The sequence below is a fragment of the Myotis yumanensis genome, unplaced genomic scaffold, assembly GCF_028538775.1.
Source record: "Myotis yumanensis isolate MYYU_CA2020_CCGP unplaced genomic scaffold, mMyoYum1.0.hap1 SCAF_23, whole genome shotgun sequence".
NCBI lineage: Eukaryota > Metazoa > Chordata > Mammalia > Chiroptera > Vespertilionidae > Myotis > Myotis yumanensis.
The window spans coordinates 2,658,307-2,676,133 of NW_027223774.1; the positions used below are offsets into that span (position 1 = coordinate 2,658,307).

The window sequence follows — 17,827 nt, forward strand, 5'->3', positions numbered from 1 at the left end:
CCCTGGTCTCTCACAGGATGTTTTCTACCCGCAGGTGGGAAAGGAGGGAGCTACGCTCAGGCTGCCAGTGAGTATGGAGGGGGGACCCCTGAGACCCTGAGACAGTGCAGGCAGGAGGCATGGGGACCCCATAGTTCCTCCTTAGTGTCCTGCCCTGGGCTCTGACCCCGTCCTTGTGTGTCCCCCCCAGGCAGTGACAGCGCCCAGGGCTCTGATGTGTCTCTCTCAGCTTCCAAAGGTGAGACCCTGCCGTGGGGAGGGGTGGGCAGAGGGGAGGACTGGGTGGTGGGGAGTCTGTGGGACACTGTGAGCATGAAGTGGACTCTGAGAATGTCACCAGTTACAGCCACTGACCTGAATGTGTTCAGGATGCTTGTCCTCCACAGCGTGAGGCAGCTGCCTTGTGGGCACTGAGTGATGGAAGATGTTCACGCTCCCACTTCCTGACTCAAGAACCTCTGTTGGGGGGCTGGCCCAGCCCTGCTCCCCACACTTTCCTGTTAGCAGAGGCGGGCTGTGCCCTCCCCATCCCTGCCTTTACTGCCCAGTGCTCTGAGCTGCAACTTCCTGCTCCATATTGAAATGAGACTCCGGCTGTGACCTTGTTTGTTTACTTGTTGCCTTCAGGGTTGTGGGTTAATTAAAGGGGAAGATCCTAAATTCTGAGCGGAAATAAATTGAAGCATCAAGAGACTTCCAGAACCTTGTGTACCTGTGGTTGTTCCAGGTGGGTCGGGAGGGGCTGTGAGGACAGAGTGTGGTTGGGGCCTGTGCCTGGTCAGTGCTCAGTGCATCGTGGGCTTTGATGTGGTCACTCCTTGGCCGGGTCCCCTCTCTGCTCCTCTGACCTTGTCCCTCAGTGGAACCCTGTCCCACCAGGACCTGTGGTCACAGGGACTCACATCCCCCAGGCCATGTCAGGTGTCCTAAAGCAGCACATCTCCAGGACCCTGGGCACAAGGCCTTCCTGGGGCAGGTCAGCCTGGCCTCAGGCCTGGGTCCCGCCCTTGGCTCTCATCTCCTGGGTGTTTGTTCTTTCTTTGCTTTGGTGGATGTTATGCTTGTTACTGCGTTTGTGTGTGAGTTTTGTTCTCTTTCTGTGGGTGTCCCTGTCTTATAGCATTTTGCCCATCATTGTCCCACAGGCCCAGGGCCCTTGCACACAGGAGACCTCCATGTGGAGATGGGTGTTCAGGCTTCTCCTGCTCCTGCCTCCTTCTGGGCCTGATTGTTCTTCCGTCTTTCCCTGAACTCAGAGGATTTAGCAGGAGCAGGATTCCTCCTCTGAGATCAGTTCCTGCTGGGACTGTGCTCTGCCCGCCGCCCTCTCTCCTGTCCTTCCCTCTAGTGCTGACCCCAGCGGACCCAGGATGTTAGGAAAGAGGCTGCTGGAGGTTTAGGGGAGCAGCGCTGTGTGCAGTGCAGGTGCAGTGACGGCCCCGGGGGCACCCTGAGCTGCAGCCGCCCCAGGATAGCTGTGCTGGGGTCACAGCCATGAGGACACTGTGTGGAACAGGGACGGGTTCTCTGATGGTCACCCCTCATCCAGGGCTTTGTGACCGTGTGACAGCTGTTCCCTCTGGAACGCACAGGGACCTTGGAGGTTCTTGAGGCCGGGTCCTGACCCCACAGTAATTCCAACATCGACATAAACCGAGGCTCAGATGCTTTGGCTTCTTCCTGTACATAAACGTTATGCTTACACTGTACTGGCATGTACTAAGTGTCCAATAGTTTCATGTCTGAACAATAACGTGCACACCTTAGTTAACATGTGCTTCATTGTGAAAAATGCTCACTGTCACCTGTGTCACAATCTACTTGCTGGTGGAAAGCCTCACCTTCCATTGAAAAGCCCACAAGGTCTGTGAGGCACAGGAAGTGAGGTGGCTCCACCTCAGGGAGCTGAGAGCAGGCCACGCTGCTGGCCTCACAGAGCATATGTTCTATTGCACAGAGACAAGCTGCATCCTTTCCCCACAGCAAGTAAGACCTCTGTGCTAGAATGGTGAGTGCTGTGGGGAAGGGATCCACTGTGCGTGTGTGTGGGGGAGGGAAGATGGCTTTTTTGTTTGTTGGTTCTCACGCAGGATATTTTTCCAGTGACTTTTAAGGAGAGTGGAGGGGGAGGGGAGAGACAGAGAGAGAGAAACATCCATGTAAGAGAGACGCATGTATTTGTTGCCTCCGGCATGGGGGTCCCGTGGAGCCTGCACCGAGGTACATGCCCTTGACCGGAATACAACCTGTGACCTTCAGTCCGAGGGCGGCACTCTGTCCATTGAGCAAAAGTGGCTGTTACGAAGGTGGCTATTTTATGTTCCAGGGACAGCATGGGCCTCACTGGGAAGGTGACTTGAGGAAAGATGAGAAAGTGGTGAGTGTAGTTTACCCATGAGTATGTGTGTTGGGGGCAAGTTCTCTCTAGGCGGGGAGACTCCAGCGGAAACGCACTGGGCAGGGAGCACGTCTGTGTGTTGGGAGCAGCCGGAAGGCCAGTGTGGTGCCACAGAGTGCAGTGGGCAGAGTCAGGTACACGCCGCCTCAGATAGGGCTGGGGATGGCGGAGGAGTTTTGAGCAAAGAGAGATGTGGTTTCACTTTTCTTTTAAAAGAATCAGTCTGACCCGGCCAGCATGGCTCAGCGGTTGAGCATCAACCTATGAACCAGGAGATCACTGTTTGATTCCTGGTCAGGGCACATGCCTGGGTTGCAGGCTCGATCCCCAGTGTGGGGCCTGCAAGAGGCAGCCCATCAGTGATTCACTCACATCATTGATGTTTCTGTCTCCCTCTCCCTTCCTCTCTCTCAAATCAATAAAAATACATTATTAAAAAATAAAAGGGTCATGCCCTAACCAGTTTGGCTCAGTGGACAGAGCATTTGCCTGTGGACCGAAGGGTCCCAGGTTCGATTCTGGCCAAGGGCATGTACCTGGGTTTTGGGCACATCCCCAGTAGGGGGTGTGCAGGAGGCAGCTGATCGATGTTTTCTTCTCATTGATGTTTCTTACTCTGTATCCCTCTCCCTTCTTTTCTGTAAAAAAACAAACAAAAAACACAAACAATAAAATATATTTAAAAAATAAAATAAAATAAAAGGTGATACCTGGAGGCCTAACCCACCGGGCAAGCGGGGGCGCACACATCCCTCCCTGCCGGCCCTCCGTCGCCCACCCGTCGCCCACTGTCCTGCGTGGGCTCTCTGGTTAGTCCGAGGCCTCCTTAGCCGCAGCCCTAGTCCCTGAGCTTGGGACACGGGACCGACCTCGTGGGCTCAGAGAGGAGGGTATGGGAGCGGCTCCCAAGCGCCTTCCATCTGAGAAGGTCCAGGCCCTTTGCAGAGCTTCTGCCACAGGCCGCCTGTGCATCCTGCAGCGCCTTTGTCAGCAATGGCTGCCATCCGGGGAATCGGTGATGGTGGTGATGGCGCCAGTGGCAAGACCTGCTGCCTCATCGCTCTTAGGACCCGTCCCCAGGGGTGCAGGGACCTCCGGTGCGTGGGAACAAGGGGGCAGGCATGGAAGGGGGCGGAGAGCAGGCGGAGCGGGCTTTGGGGGGCACAGCTGGGCAGGAGGAGGATGGTCGCTGGAGGCCCCTCTCCTGCCCGGACACGGATGTTCTCCGGATGTGTCTCTCCACTGACAGCCCTGAGGGTTTAGAGAACATCCCAGAGAAACGGCCTCCGCAGGTGAAGCGTTTCTGTCCCCATGAGCCCATCGTCCTGGCTGGGAGCGAGAAGGGTCTTGGGAAGGATGAGCCCACAGGAGGGAGCAGCGAAGATGCAGCAGGAGCGGTGAAAGCGGAAGAAGGGGAGAGATGCCACAGGACTGGCGCTTAGGGGACACGGAGTTCTCAGCAAAGACAAAAGAGGGAGGAGGGAGGTTTGGAAATGGCCATGGGAGTTGCCCTGCAAGTCAGACATGGGAAGAAGAAATCGGGGTGCCTGTGTGGTGAGCCTGCTGCCAGCAGTTTGGAAGCGCTGTTTCTTAATCTTCGTGTATGACTCCGGGCCTTGTCCATTTATCTGTAATTTACCTGATATTACAAATCAGAAGTCACCTTGCTACCAGTGCTTAGGAGCCAACCATGATCATGAAGGATCCAGCCCACCGGGCCCACCGGGTCTCCTGCCACCGCTCTTCCAGCCTCCTCTGCGCTCCCACCTGACAGGCCAGGCGCGGATTCAAGCAATTCCTTCCCTTCCTGCTTCTTTCTAGAAGGAGAAATGGTAGCTTTTGTGAGTAAGGCTGTAACTACTTCATCACTCACGTGCTTGCCTGGCATCTGTCAGCTGCAAGGGCCTCTGGGAGCTGCCCCTTCAGGGCTGGACTCCTGAGCAGGTTTCCTGGTCGGACCCCTGGAGGGGGCATCCCGTTTCCCAAACTGCTCAGCAGAGAGGCCCAGGGCCTGCAGCTGTGGCCGTCACAGTTCTGTGCTTCATGGTAGTTACCGTATAGTCACTGTGTAATGAGCGCCACCTACTGTGTGTCACCAAACAGTATATCTACCCAACTAGACGTAGTATTTTTGTATAATTGGTTTTCCTACTACTGGTATTTGTCATCCCCACAGAAACTGTAGTGGTTTTTAAAAAAAGAACGTGTAGGAGAGGAAGCGGGGGCGCCCGCAGCTCCTGGCCCTGCGCCGAGGAGAAGGAGGGCGGCCGCGAGAAGGTGGCTGGGCCCAGGCGGGGAAGAACCTGCCCCGGAAGAAGGGTGAGTTGCGGGAGTTGCGGCCGCCTCGGGGCGAGGAGAAGAGTGGCCACGGCGCGGGCTGCGAGCTGGGTGCCCCTGCGGGCCTGGCGGCCCCGGGCCTGGGCGACTTCCCCCCGGCCTTCCGCGGGGACCCGAAGGGGCGACGGAGAGAGCCGCCGAGCGAGGTGGCGGACCCCCGCCAGAGAGAGGCGCGCGGAGGCGGGCCGGAGGAAGAAGGCCGAGGGGCGGCCATGGCGACCCCGTCCAGGCTCCGCGCCGGCCGAGGAGTCTCCCCTGGAGGAGCTGGGGGCGGCGGCGGACTCCGAGGCCAACCCAAGCAAGGGCCTCTTTCCTGTGCGCATCTGTTTCCAGGGAGACGAGAGCGCCTGCCCCACCCGGGACTTCGTGGTGGGCGCGCCCACCCTGCGCTCCATCTGCCTGGCGCCGGCGACATCATCCAGATCCCCGGCAGCCGGGAGTTCGATGTGAGCTTCCTCTCGGCCGAGAAGCTGGCCCTGTTCCTGCGGGTCTACCAGGAGGAGCGGGAGCGGGAGGGCGGCTGGGAGAACTTCGTGGTGCTGGGGCGCAGCAAGTCCAGCTGGAAGACGCTCTTCATCCTCTTCCGGAACCAGACCGTGGACGTGGAGGACGTCGTGACCCCGCTCAAGCGCCACTGCGATGTGCTGGCCGTGCCCGTGACGGTGACCGACAGGTTCGGGATCTGGACCAGGAGTACAAGTGTGAGATCCAGCTGCACCAGGGCGAGGGCGGCGCCCCGCACCTGCCGGGGGGACCTTCTTTCTGGGGGCCGAGCGGGGCTACAGCTGGGACAAGGGGCAGCCCAAGACGAGCTTTAGACGAGATCGGGCGCGCTCAGGGTGGTATGGCCGTAGACTCAAGACGAGCTTTAAATGTGGCTCCCGGACCCACCGGAGCGGCAGCTGCACGCAGGACAGGTGCTTCAGGGGCGGGGAGGAGGGGCACCTGAGCCCTTACTGCCCAAAGAGCATCGTGTGCAACCTCTGTGGCAAGCGGGGCACGCCTTTGCCCCGTGTCCCAACGCGGTTCACAATCCCTGGCACCTCCGCTGCCAGGTGTGGCTGGGCACTGAACACCCGCCTGCCCGCCCGCCAGGGTGAATACAGAGCCAGTTTACCCCTCTTAAGCAACAAAACTTTTTTTGAAACCATTTTCTATCGTGTTTGAAAGAGAACTTTTTAAACAAGAGCTATCTCTCTCTCTGCCTTCTTAAGCCGAGTGTACTCCATTTCAGCCTTTTCTGAGTTGGTGACTCTCATCAGTAATGACTACCGTCAACTGATAATGTGCAGATATGTCGCCAGTCCCTCTGTTGAACTTTGTTTGCGTTTTTTGTAATTGGGGGGCGGGGGGGTTGTACTTGTTACTCCCTATGTCTTGTCTTGTCCCCGAATTTTCACCCTTTGGGCTGCCTTGCTCATCTTGATGTCCTAGCACTAAGTACAGGGCCCAGCACGTGGTAGACACTGCGCTCCATCAGTGTTTGTTGACTTGAAAACGTTGTTGACTGTGACTTCTGTCAGGATGTCCAGCTTGTGCAGCTCTTTCCCTCCCCCTTATCATTTGCTGCTTCTAATCTGTGTGGTCTGAGAATTTGTGAGACCAGTGTTGTTAGAAGTGTATGTAATCTGAGTCAATAAGCTCTGCATGGCGGCCAAGGGCCTCTCTTATGGCATTAAAACACATGGACTTTGTGACAGCTCTTTTGGTGGCTTAGAAGAGCCACACAATTATGGAATCTAGAATTTTCCTGTTGGAAAGAATCTAGAAGTTGGTTTACACCAGTCCCCTGGTTTTCCAACAGGGAAACAGGCCCAGAGAGGTTACATGACTGGGTCATAATCACATAACTGCCTGGTGCCGGAGCCAGCCTAGAGTTCCCTGACCCCAAGGCCAGTGCTCATTCCACTGCCTCTCACACTTCAAAACATTGTCCTCAACACTTGAGGGCCCAGAAAGTCTGATCTCTCCAGAATAATGTGCCATCTGGGCCAGAAAACAGAAAAAGAAGATTTCACAGGGGGTTTCTGAATACTTGGGAGACAAAGAAGGGATAAAAGAACATAGTCCAGGGTGCACTGGTTCCCTGGGGTGTCACACCTGGGTTACAGTGTGCCTGGTCCTTTGGGGGCCTTTCCCTTCCCCATTCGTTGCCACCAGTGAGAAATGGGGGTGCTCCTGTGTGAGGAAACCTAGTAAAGGTTTACATTTGCACCTTAGTCTCAATAGTTAGACACCCCAGAGAAGCAGCTTATGGAGTTCATCTGCAAACTCCTGACTCTCAGGAGAAAAGCTGTTATCACCCAGAATTGTAAGTGAGTTGTTAACTTTAAAATGTACTTGTGAAATAGGCCATGTTAGAGAGCATTGGGTCAACTGTTATCAAGTTGAAGGAGAATAGACAGTACACTACTTTGGCTTTTTGTTTTCCCTTTGCATTCAGTTTTGCTATTTCCTTGGGGGGTGGTTGGGGACAGCTCACTCACTCAGGCCCAGAGGCTCCACCACCTGTCAGAGGGCTGAGGCCTCCCTGGAGCGCTTTTTATTCCTGAGGGTGGGGGGCTGCCCCCTCCCCAGTCATTAATCACCCACCCCCAGCCCCAGGGACACACATGGGGTGCTGCAAGGACATGGAAGTGACAGAAGGTCATGAGCCGAATTTTATTTGTTTTGTTACCAAGGCGTTTAGTTCATCCTCATCAGTGTCACTGATGTCCTCATGTTCACCTTTCCCACTGGCTCCTCCCTTACGGTCCTGAATGTGAGGCTCCCTTACAGGCTGGGGGATGCAGGGGGGGCTCAGCCAGAGAAAGGCCGGTGTGGGCTCTCCACGTGGACACCGCGGCTGGCCTGTCCCTCGGGAACAGGGGCGGGGACAGGGGCGGCCAGAGGCCTCCAGTCCTTTTTGCGTTGGGGATTCTCCATTCAGGCTCCTTCCTGGCTGCCCAGGTGGGGGTAGGAACCCTGCAGCTCAGAGCTGGGCTGGGGGAGGGGCAGGAGGGGTGGGAGAGCAGCAGGCCCCCTGAAGGGAGGGGGGATGGGCACAGAGGTGGCTCCTGGGGTGAGGCACAGCCCTGCGTTTGGCTCCCCTGGTGAGGAATCCTCCCCTACCCCTCACCCCTCCCCCACCACCAACACATAGTCCCCTGAGCCAAGGGCACCTCCTGGGGGCCCTGAAACAAGGGGTTCTGCCACCCACCCCAGAGCTGAAGGGTCTGGAGGAAGGACAGGGCAGGCCCTGCCTGAGGACAAGGCAGGGAGGGGGCCAGGCAGGGATCTGCCCAGAGAAAAGGCTGGGGAGGGAGAGGACACCAGTCCCAGGAGCTGGCCCCCAGCTGAGGCCTGGGAGGGGGAGTAGCTGGAGACTCCTGCTTCCTTTGGGGGCTGCCTGCAACCCCAGCCCACCCCTCTGTGGGCCCTGGAGCCCACCAAATGACCAGGACAGTGTGCTTTGGGGTGACGCTAAAGTAGAGTGTCAAGGCCAGGATGAGGGGCAGGGGAAGTGCGACTAAGGTGCTTGTGATTTAGCTGGGGTGTCAACTCCCCTCAAACATTTGCCTCCCCCCACACACACACAGACTCACACTTGGCCAGAGAGGGGAGGGCCAGGACCACAGCCAGACCAGGCACCTCCACCTCCAACTCCACAAACAGGTGCTGAAGGGATCCCCTTCCCACAGGCCTGTGGGGGCTACAGGGGGCTACAGAGGTGGGTGAGGACTCCACATCAGATTCCAAGGGTCCATTGGAATAGCTCCACCACCCCACTGCCCGCGGGGACAGGGCAGGTCCTGAGCTGGGCCCTGGGGGCACATATGGGTGCCCGTCGAACCCCCACCACTAGAAAGCTCCTGCCTCTGGGAGCCATAGGCTGTCAGACTCAGAAGGGGATCAGAGGTGAAAAGAGAGGTGAGGAGAGAGATGAGGAAATGGGGACAAAAAATGTCACATGACACCCAGCAGCACAGGGAGGTGGGGAGCAAAAACGGAAAAAAAAAAACAGCCCTCTGTTTCACATGTGAAACTCAACAAAATCACTGACACTGGATGAGGCTATAGAGAGGAAGGGTTAGAGAGAAAACCCAGCAAACAGCTGCTAATAAAGGCAGGGGGTCCTGCCCCGTCCCCAGGAGCTGGGCTCTGCCAACAGGCCAAGACCAGGGGACCCTTCACATGCAGCCCAGGCGATGGCTGGGCCTGGGTCCCACCTTGGAAACATGCACCCACACTCTCCATGCACCCACACATCCAGCTACTCCCGCACCCTCACCCCACCCTCCCTTCCCCGGCCCCCGGGACCAAAGGGCACATCAGACACAGTCCCATTGGTTTGAAAATAGAAGGAATCTTATAGTTCAGCTAGAGGCCTGGTGCACAAAATTCATACACGGTGTGTGTGTGGGGGGGGGGGGGGGGGAGGTCCCTCAGCCTGACCTGCACCCTCTCCAATCTGGGACCTTTTGGGGGATATCCAAATGCCGGTTTAGACCCGATCACACAGAAATTGGGCCTAAACCGACAGTCGGACATCCCTCTCGCAATCTGGGACCAATGGCTCCTAACCGCTCACCTGCCTGCTGGCTTGATCATCCCTAACCACTCTGCCTCCCTTCCTGATCATCCCTAAACCACTCTCCCCTGCCTGCCTGATCACCCCTAACTGCTCTCCTCTGCTGGCCTGATTGCCTCTAACAGCCTCTGCCTCAGCTCCTGCCACAGTGGCTTTGTCCAGAAGGATGTCCGGAAGACATCGGTCTAATGATCATATTACCCTGTTATTAGTATAGATATTTCAAGAGCAAAAGCAATGTATTAAAAAGTATGTGCAGGGGATGGGCGCTGGGAGCCCTGCCGTGGGATGGAGTGGGGAGGGAGAAAAAGGCAGCAGCCCCCCAGCCTGCTCCCTGGTCCCACTGCCTCTCTTCTCTTCACTTATTTTAAAGTAAACTTCCCCACATTCACACAGACACACACACACGCACCTGTGAGCCCCCAAAACCTCTCCCCCTCCTCTCAGAGACTCTGGGTCTGTGCCCCTCACCCAGGACCTGCCCCACTCAGGTCTGAGGGGCCTGATGGGGAAGAGAGGCTGAGTACAGGGTGGGGGGAGAAGGGCGCTGGGCGCACCAACCCCTGCCCCCTTAGGTGGGTGAGGTCTGTCCTCAGGAGTCTCTGAGCCAAGGTTTCCTCACCTGTCACAGGAGCGTCCCCACCGCCTGGCCCTCCCCAGCTCCAGGGGCAGGGACAGACCAAGGAGACAGGAAGGCACTTTGGGAAACATGGAAGCACTGGGTGGAGGTGGGAGGAGGGTCCAGAGCACTCTGGGGCCCCTGCCAGTCCCAGGGGGCTGCCTGGAAAGTTGACCCAGAGGACTGCCCCTGCCTGCCCCTCCCCTGCCCGGCCTGGTTGAGGGGAGTGGGAGACAATGGCTCAGGGTTAGGAGAGGGGGAGCGAGTACTCCCTGACTGTGTGTGTGTGTGTGTGTGTGTGTGTGTGTGTGTGTGAAAGAGAGAGAGAGAGAGAGAGAGAGAGAGAGAGAGAGAGCCACGCAGAGCTCCCACCACTGTCGCCCTCTCCCAGCCACTCGGACTGGGGTCAGGGGTGGGACAGACAGCAGCTCCTGACCAAGATGGTGGGTGGGTGGGTGACAGGAGGGGGAGTGTGAGGCCTCATGGAGGGCTGGGTGGGGGTGGCTGGGGGGCCTCGGCTGCGGGCCAGCCTCGCCCTCATGGCTGCCTGGTTCACAGCTGCGCTCCACGCCCATCATGGCCGCGTCCGCCTGCCCCAGTCACTGAGGAAGGAGGTGCGGGTGTCACCCTCACTCGGCTTCCCTTTGGGGACCCAGCTCTTCCGGACGAAGGGGCGGGCAGGGGCGCACACGTCGGCCGAGGTAGCATTCATGTCGCTCTCCTTGAAGTTCGGAGCAAAGTCCTGGCAGGTGTCCTTGGCAGCAGCGGGGACGCGACTGTCCAGCGCTTTGTGTCTGGAGTCGTTGGTGGAGGAGCGGCTGCCGGCGCCGCAGCTGAGAGCCGGTGTGTCCGGAGCAGGAGGCCCGGAGGCGCCGCAGCAGGACCCTGGGCCGGTGCCCGCGGGGACAGGGCAGGTCCTCAGCTGGGCCCTGGGGACGCACATGGGTGCCCGTCGCCGGCGGCGGGACCGAGCTGCTGGGTGAGCTCCCCTGGGAGAGACGCAAGTCTCGCCGCCCCCGGAGGCGATTCGGGTTCAGGGGTCACCTGCTCAGGTAGGGCCTCCCCCTTCCAGGGACCGGGGCCTCCATGCGTCCTGCTGTGCGCGGTGAACACGGTGCAGACCTGCCGGGCTGCTCTCTGACCTCCCCGCTCTCATCCTCCTCCGCGCCCTCCTCACTGTGATGGCGCCAGGCTGTCCTGGGACAGGCGCGGAGGGACCAGGGCGGGTCCGCGGGGACAAGCTGGGCCGCTCACCGCGCCCCCTGCCGCCGCCACCGCCGCCCAGGCCTCCCCGGTGGCCGGCGGACGGCCAGGTCCCATGTGGGGAAGTGGCCACCTTCCGGCCGCCATGGCCACAGCTGACCCCACCCGCCTCCTTCTGGCTGCGGTTCCTCCGCCGCTGGGCCTGGGGTCCCCACAGAGCCTCTGGGTTCCTGATGGATTAGACAGCGGAGCCCTTAGAGTCCGGTCCCGCTGCTTGGTGCGGACACGGGCCCCAGGACAGTGGATGGGCTGCGTCCGCCCAGCTCCAGGTCTGAGCCTGGGGGCTCGGGGCTGGAAGGCGGGGCCTCCTGGGCAGGGGGCCTGGGAGTGGCCGCTGGGAGTCTCCCTGGAGGCAGAGCTAGGCGCCCTTCGCCCTGACCTGCAGCCTCTGCAGGAAGCCCCGCGCCCAGGAGCCCGCGCTGCTCCCCACGGTCACGCTCAGCAGCCGGGCAGCAGCTGAGGACGCGCAGGGAGGACGGGGCCGCCCGGCCCGCAGCTCCACCGCAGCGCTCGCTTGGCTGCCGGTGAACTGGGCCCAGAAGGAGGGGCTGCAGCAGCCAGGAGCGCGGGTGGGCAGGAAGGCAGGGCCTGTGACCACCCTGACGCCTCAGCACAGGGCTGAAGCCGCTCACTCAGGCGCCCAGAAAGCCGCTGCCCAAGTTCAGGGTTCCCACCTGCAGGGTCTGCGCCCTGTTGGCAGGTAGGCTGAGGCCGAGCTCCGGGGGCTCCTGGCGGGCTCCGCAGGGGCAGCTGGGGCTGGATCTGGGCTCCTGGCGCACCCCCCTGCGCAGTGGCCTCACAGCCTGCGCCTCAGCCTCAGCAGTGGTGGCCGCGGTGGCCATTCATCCTGGTCCAGGCCCCCCCAGTCCAGCGCCCAACCTGCGCAAGCCGCGCCCATGAGCCGCATCTTAGGGTTTGATCTTGGACTTGAGTTTCCCTCTCAGTCCCCCTGGTTGAGGGGAAGGGGCTGGTTCCCGGCCACAGGGCTGCACGTTCCACCGGCGATCCCTGGGGCAGCGGGCCCTTCCCAGGCCCAGGGGCTGAGCCTGGGGCAGGTCTGTCCTCCTCAGGGCACGTCCCTCCTTGGCTTCAATGAAACGGGGTCTCCTGCTGTCCCTGGAATCTGACATGTTGGGCGCAAGGCCTGGGGTCCCCACAGAGCCCCTGGGTTCCTGGTGGATTAGACAGCGGAGCCCTTAGGGGAGCTGCCAGGCCTGGGGGGGCAGGGGGGGAGTGATGGCTCCTCCCTCCCTCCTGGGCTTTGTGACCCGGCCAAGCAGGTGCCAAGTGGAGCTTTAGAGATGGTCTCCTGCCCTGGCTGGTGTCGCTCAGTGAATAGAGAGTCAGCCTCCGGACTGTAGGGTCCTGGGTTCCATTCTGGTCAAGGGCACCTGCCGGGGTTATGGGCTCCATCCCCAGTGGGCGGCGTGCAGGAGGCAGCCAATCCATGATTCTCTCTCATCATGGATGTTTCTCTCCCTCTCTCTCCCTTCCTCACTGAAATCAATAAACATATGTTTTTAAAGAAAAATAAAATAAAAATTGTCTCCTTTAAACGAGAGGATTTCTTAACCTAATAATAATAATAGTAATAGTAATAGACCTTTTCCAGTCGGTGCTAAGGAGGCGCTCAGTACACACCCCTAGGCCCCCTTCGCTGGGCCCAGCCCCCTTTGCAGGACGAGGCCCGGGAAGGAGCCCCCCACCCCCTCTAGGGCTCTCCTCCTTGCGGGTCCCGCGGGCCAGTGCCAGGTCAGGCGGGGACTCACTTTCCCACCCGCCCGGGACAGGCCGCAGCCAACTAGCTGAGCGCGGCCCTGCGCTCCGGGTCTGAGCGGGAGGAAGGGCCGCTCCCGCCCGGAGGACCGTGTCCACGTCCTGGGCGCTGCGCACGGCACGGCTCCCCTCCTGCAGGCGGGGGACCAGGAGAAGGGCTGCCCTCCCGGGGCGCCGGGGCTGAGGCCCGCCCGCGGGATCCGTCAGAGCAGGTCCGAGTGGGGCACCCGCCCCGAGTCTGCACCGCATCCCGGGCCCAGCCTAGGGTCGCCGGCAACCCCCCCCCCCCCCCCCCCCCCGCCTCGTGCAGCGGAGACTGGGTGGCGCTGGGGCTGCGGGTGAGGCTGCGGGAGCCCCACCTCGGGAGGGAGAGAGGCGCTGGGAGGAGCGAGCTCTGCATGGGAAGCGCGCTCCTTCCCGGGTCCCTCGGGTCCAGCGCCAGGAGAGGGGTCGGGCCTGGCGGGACCTGGGCTGAGCCCTGTGATGGTGGCCCCGCGGCACATCCTATAAACTCCTGAGCGAAAGGAAGGCCCCCACGGACAGAGCCTCCTTTATGGGGACCCCCGCCTCAGAGTCAGGGGGGCCGAGACCCAGACGCCACGTGCCAGAGGAGCCCCCAGGGGAGCGCCCCCCCGCGCCCCACACACGGCAGCCCACGCGTCCTCTTCACAGGGACACGGCCCCGGGGGGCGCCGCGTGTTCGCATCAGGTCATCGCTGGGGCCGCGGGGCCCGGGCACAGCGACCTCGCAGGCGGCCAGGACCTCGCAGGACCTGGGGCGCCTTTAGAGCTGATCAAGGGGCTCCCCCTCCGCCTTCAACCTCCTTCCCACGCCGCTTCCAGGCAACTCTATAAAAAAATTTTTTTAAATAGATTTTTACTTATTTCAGAAGGAAGGGAGAGGGAGAGGGAGAGGGAGAGGGAGAGGGAGAGGGAGAGGGAGAGGGAGAGGGAGAGGGAGAGGGAGAGGGAGAGGGAGAGGGAGAGGGAGAGGGAGAGGGAGAGGGAGAGGGAGAGGGAGAGGGAGGAACATCCATGATGGGAGGGCACCTGCACGGACTGTGGGCTCCATCCCGAGTTGGGGATTGAAGGAGGCAGCCAATCAATGGTTCTTTCTCATCACTGATATTTCTGTCTATCTCTCTCCTTCTCCCTTCTTCTCTGAAATTAATATAAAATATATTTTTTAAAAAACATGACTTCTTTACCATCTCACAGGCAGTGAGCATATGACACGGATTAATAACTGTCTCACCCTGTGTGATCCGTGAGGGTCACTATGATGACGTCACCACAAACAAGGTTGTCTGGGCGCCTGCCTGTGTGTGAGGCCGCACAGAGATGGTGACACCAAAACCTTGGAAAGTCCCGGAACAGCACAGCGCCTGGGCCAGACCTCGGGGACAGTGTGACGGGCGCCCCGCGCAGGAGGAGGGGCAGGACCGAGTCCCAGGGCCCAGGCCTGCGCTCAGGGCTCCGCAGGGGACAGAGTCTGGGGGGGGCAGCAGCCTGGTGGGGACTCCCCAGCGCCCTGGGTTTCACTTCTCCTCACCCAACCTGTGTCTGCGCCTCGGTCCTGGAGACTCATGACGCGGCCCCATTTCTCACTCCCATTGGCTGAGAGGTTTCCAGAGCAGCCAATCAGCGACCCCGAGGCTCCTGGTTGTAACTCCTACGCGGAAGCGCAGGGACTCAGATGGTCCCCAGACGCCGAGGATGCGGGTCATGAGCCCCAACACCCTCCTCCTGCTGATCTCGGGGGCGCTGGTCCTGACCCCCAGCTGGGCCGGTGAGTACGAGGTCGGAGGGGGCGGCGGTGCGGGGAGCAGCGAGGGGACCCGGCGGGGGCGCAGGGCCGGGAAGGCGCGTGTCCAGCCCCGGCCCTGCCCCCCGTCCGCCCCCCAGGCCCCCACTCCCTGAGGTATTTCTACACCATCGTGTCCCGGCCCGGCCGCGGGGAGCCCCGCTTCTTCGTCGTCGGCTACGTGGACGACACGCAGTTCGTGCGGTTCGACAGCGACGCGGCAAGTCCGAGGGCGGAGCCAGGGGCGCCGTGGATGCAGCAGCCGTGGGTGGAGCAGGTTTACCTCGGGTATTGGGAGGAGCAGACCCAGATCTTCAAGGCAGCCGCACAGACTTACCGAGGGAACCTGGAGATCCTCCGCGGCCACTACAACCAGAGCGAGGACGGTGAGCCGCGCGCGGGGCCTGACACGACCTCCCGCCCCACGGATGGGACCGGGTCCCCCCGAGGGTCCCGGTTCGAGCGTCACCCCGAGGCGGTGGGACCCGCCTGGCCTCCACCCGGGAGGAGCCCGAAGGGAAGTTGACCCGATTTCAATTTCAGTTTTAGATTCAGTCCCCGCGGGGCGGGCGGGGCCGGACTGACCTCCGGGGCTACGGGACTGACCTCTGGGTGGGGTCAGGGTCTCACACCTACCAGTGCATGTTTGGCTGCGATGTGGGACCCGACGGGCGCCTCCTCCGCGGGTACAGTCAGTGGGCCTACGACGGCGCCGACTACATCACCCTGAACGAGGACCTGACCTCCTGGACCGCGGCCAACCTGGCGGCTCAAATCACCGGGCGCAAGTGGGAGGCGGAGGGTGAGGCAGAGCGTGTGAGGAGCTACGTGGAGGGCCTGTGTGTGGAGTCACTACTCATTTACCTGGAAAAAGGGAAGGCGACGCTGCAGCGCGCAGGTACCAGGGGACCTGGGGCCGCCCCCAATCCCGGGGCTGGGACTGCTACCAGGAGACAAGACAGGGGTTCAGTGTCAGACACCCCTCCTTAGGGTCAGGAAGGGAGCTCCCTGGATGTCTAGGACAGGAACCAGAGGGACCCCCCTCATCTAAGGGACAGTTAGGAGTGCAGGCTCTCCTGGGGTGCAGGGAGACCCCCCAGTAATAGCCAATCAGCAGTTCCCATGGACCCTGCAGAGGCTCTGGGACACACGGGGTCTTTCTCTCTCAGGCCTTGTGTGCTGCCCCCACACATTGTGTCTGAGGCCTCACCCCAGCTTTTCTGAGTCACGTGGCCTCCACCCGGGTCAGGACCACAAATCGCTTTTCTCCCCTCAGAGACCTGCCACCTTCCCTGGACTGTGTCACTCTGATTCTAGAACTTTCTAAAGATTGGGAGGTCCTTCCAGGTGCCTGTTTCCTGGCTGATGTGTGGGTTGTGTACTCCCTCCCCCACGCCAGGTGGCTGTCCACTCTCAGGATGGTCACATGGGCGCTGGTGGAGTGTCCCATGGCGGATGTGAAGTTCTTGCATTTTCTCTCCTCCCCTCAGACCCTCCAAAGGCACACGTGACCCACCACCCCGTCTCTGAGCGTGAGGTCACCCTGAGGTGCTGGGCTCTGGGCTTCTACCCTGCGGACATCAGCCTGACCTGGCAGCGTGACGGGGAGGACCAGACCCAGGACATGGAGCTGGTGGAGACCAGGCCTGCGGGGGACGGCACCTTCCAGAAGTGGGCGGCCGTGGGGGTGCCCCCTGGAGAGGAGCAGAGATACACTTGCCATGTGCAGCACCAGGGGCTGTCTGAGCCTCTGACCCTGAGATGGGGTGAGGAGGGGCCATGGGCACAGAGCCTCTTCTCAAGGCAGAAGGGGCCCTGGGGGACCTCAGTGGGGTTGGGGCTGAGGCCTGGGGTCAGGGTCCTCACCCTCCCTTCCCTCCTCCTCCCAGAGCCGCCTCCTCAGACCTTCATCTTCATCATCATGGGCATCGCTGGGGGCCTGGTTCTGCTGGGATCCATGGCTGGAGCTGTGATGTGGGGGAGGAGGCGCTCAGGTGGGCAGTGGTGGGATCTCAGTGTCTGTCCCACTGGGGGTTCAAGCCCAGGTAGACATGTGTCCCGCCTCATTCATGGGAAGCACCATCCCCACACGTGTGATGGCCAGTGTGGGGCTCTGTGCACACACTTACTCCTTAGTGAGGCCCGTGGGAAAATGAGGGACCCACTTATCACCTGATGATGCTGGTGGTGGGGACCCCGTTCCCAGTAGCCCCAGGTCAGAGGGGCAGGTCCCTGCTGAACACAGACCTCCAGGAGGGCGGTGGGTTCAGTCCCCACACATGCACTTCCTTCAGGTGTCCTGATTCTACCCTGGGTCTATACACAGGGTTCTGGAAACTTCTCTGGGGCTCAGGACTAGGGCTTCCTTTAGGACCTCATGGCCCTGCCTCCTCCCTGGTCTCTCACGGGATGTTTACTTCCCGCAGGTGGGAAAGGAGGGAGCTACGCTCAGGCTGCCAGTGAGTATGGAGGGGTGACACCTGAGACCTTGTGGCAGTCCTGACGGGAGCCATGGGAGACCTCATACCCCTTAGTTCCTCCTTAGTCTCCTGCCCTGGGGCTCTGACCACGTCCTGGTGTGTCCCCTCAGGCACTGACTGTGCCCAGGGCTATGCTGTGTCTCTCTCACTTTCTAAAGTGGAAAGCCTGATGTGGGGAGGGGTGGGCAAAGGGGAGGACTGGGTGGTGGGGAGTCTGTGGGACACTGTGAACATGAAGTGGACTGTGAGAATGTCACAAGTTACAGCCACTGACCCAAATCTGTTCATGATGCTTGTCCTCCACAGCGTGAGGCAGCTGCCTTGTGGGGACTGAGTGATGGAAGATGTGTTCACGCTCCTACTTTGCTGGGGTGACTGGCAGACCCTGAGCGACAGATGAATGATGGCTCTCACACATTTTCTGTGAAAGGGAGGCTAAGGCACTACTTGGCTATCGCCGCCAAGTAGCCCTGTTCAACTTCCTCCTTTGGTTTTTATTGTCATAACTGCTTGAACTAAAATTAATCTCCGGATACAATCTGCAGGGTACGCATCCTTGAGAAAGCACCTGCTTCTACAA

General features: G+C 60.4%; 1 protein-coding gene across 11 annotated transcripts in view; it reads left to right on the forward strand.

Moving 5' to 3' along the window:
* Nucleotides 1–17,827, forward strand: part of LOC138999548 (patr class I histocompatibility antigen, A-126 alpha chain-like) — a 375,823-nt gene that overhangs the window by 328,817 nt on the left and 29,179 nt on the right. For 2 of the 11 annotated variants that reach the window (XM_070401695.1, XM_070401692.1), the window contains exons 4-6: nucleotides 16,258–16,533; nucleotides 16,657–16,761; nucleotides 17,194–17,226. In XM_070401695.1, coding sequence (XP_070257796.1) covers nucleotides 16,258–16,533; nucleotides 16,657–16,761; nucleotides 17,194–17,226 — 414 coding nt within the window. Of the gene's footprint in view, nucleotides 1–34; nucleotides 68–190; nucleotides 239–340; nucleotides 703–14,653; nucleotides 14,753–14,868; nucleotides 15,154–15,389; nucleotides 15,666–16,257; nucleotides 16,534–16,656; nucleotides 16,762–17,193; nucleotides 17,227–17,827 lie in introns of those variants that run through there. The other 9 variants (XM_070401685.1, XM_070401697.1, XM_070401699.1 and 6 more) reach the window with 8 other exon arrangements.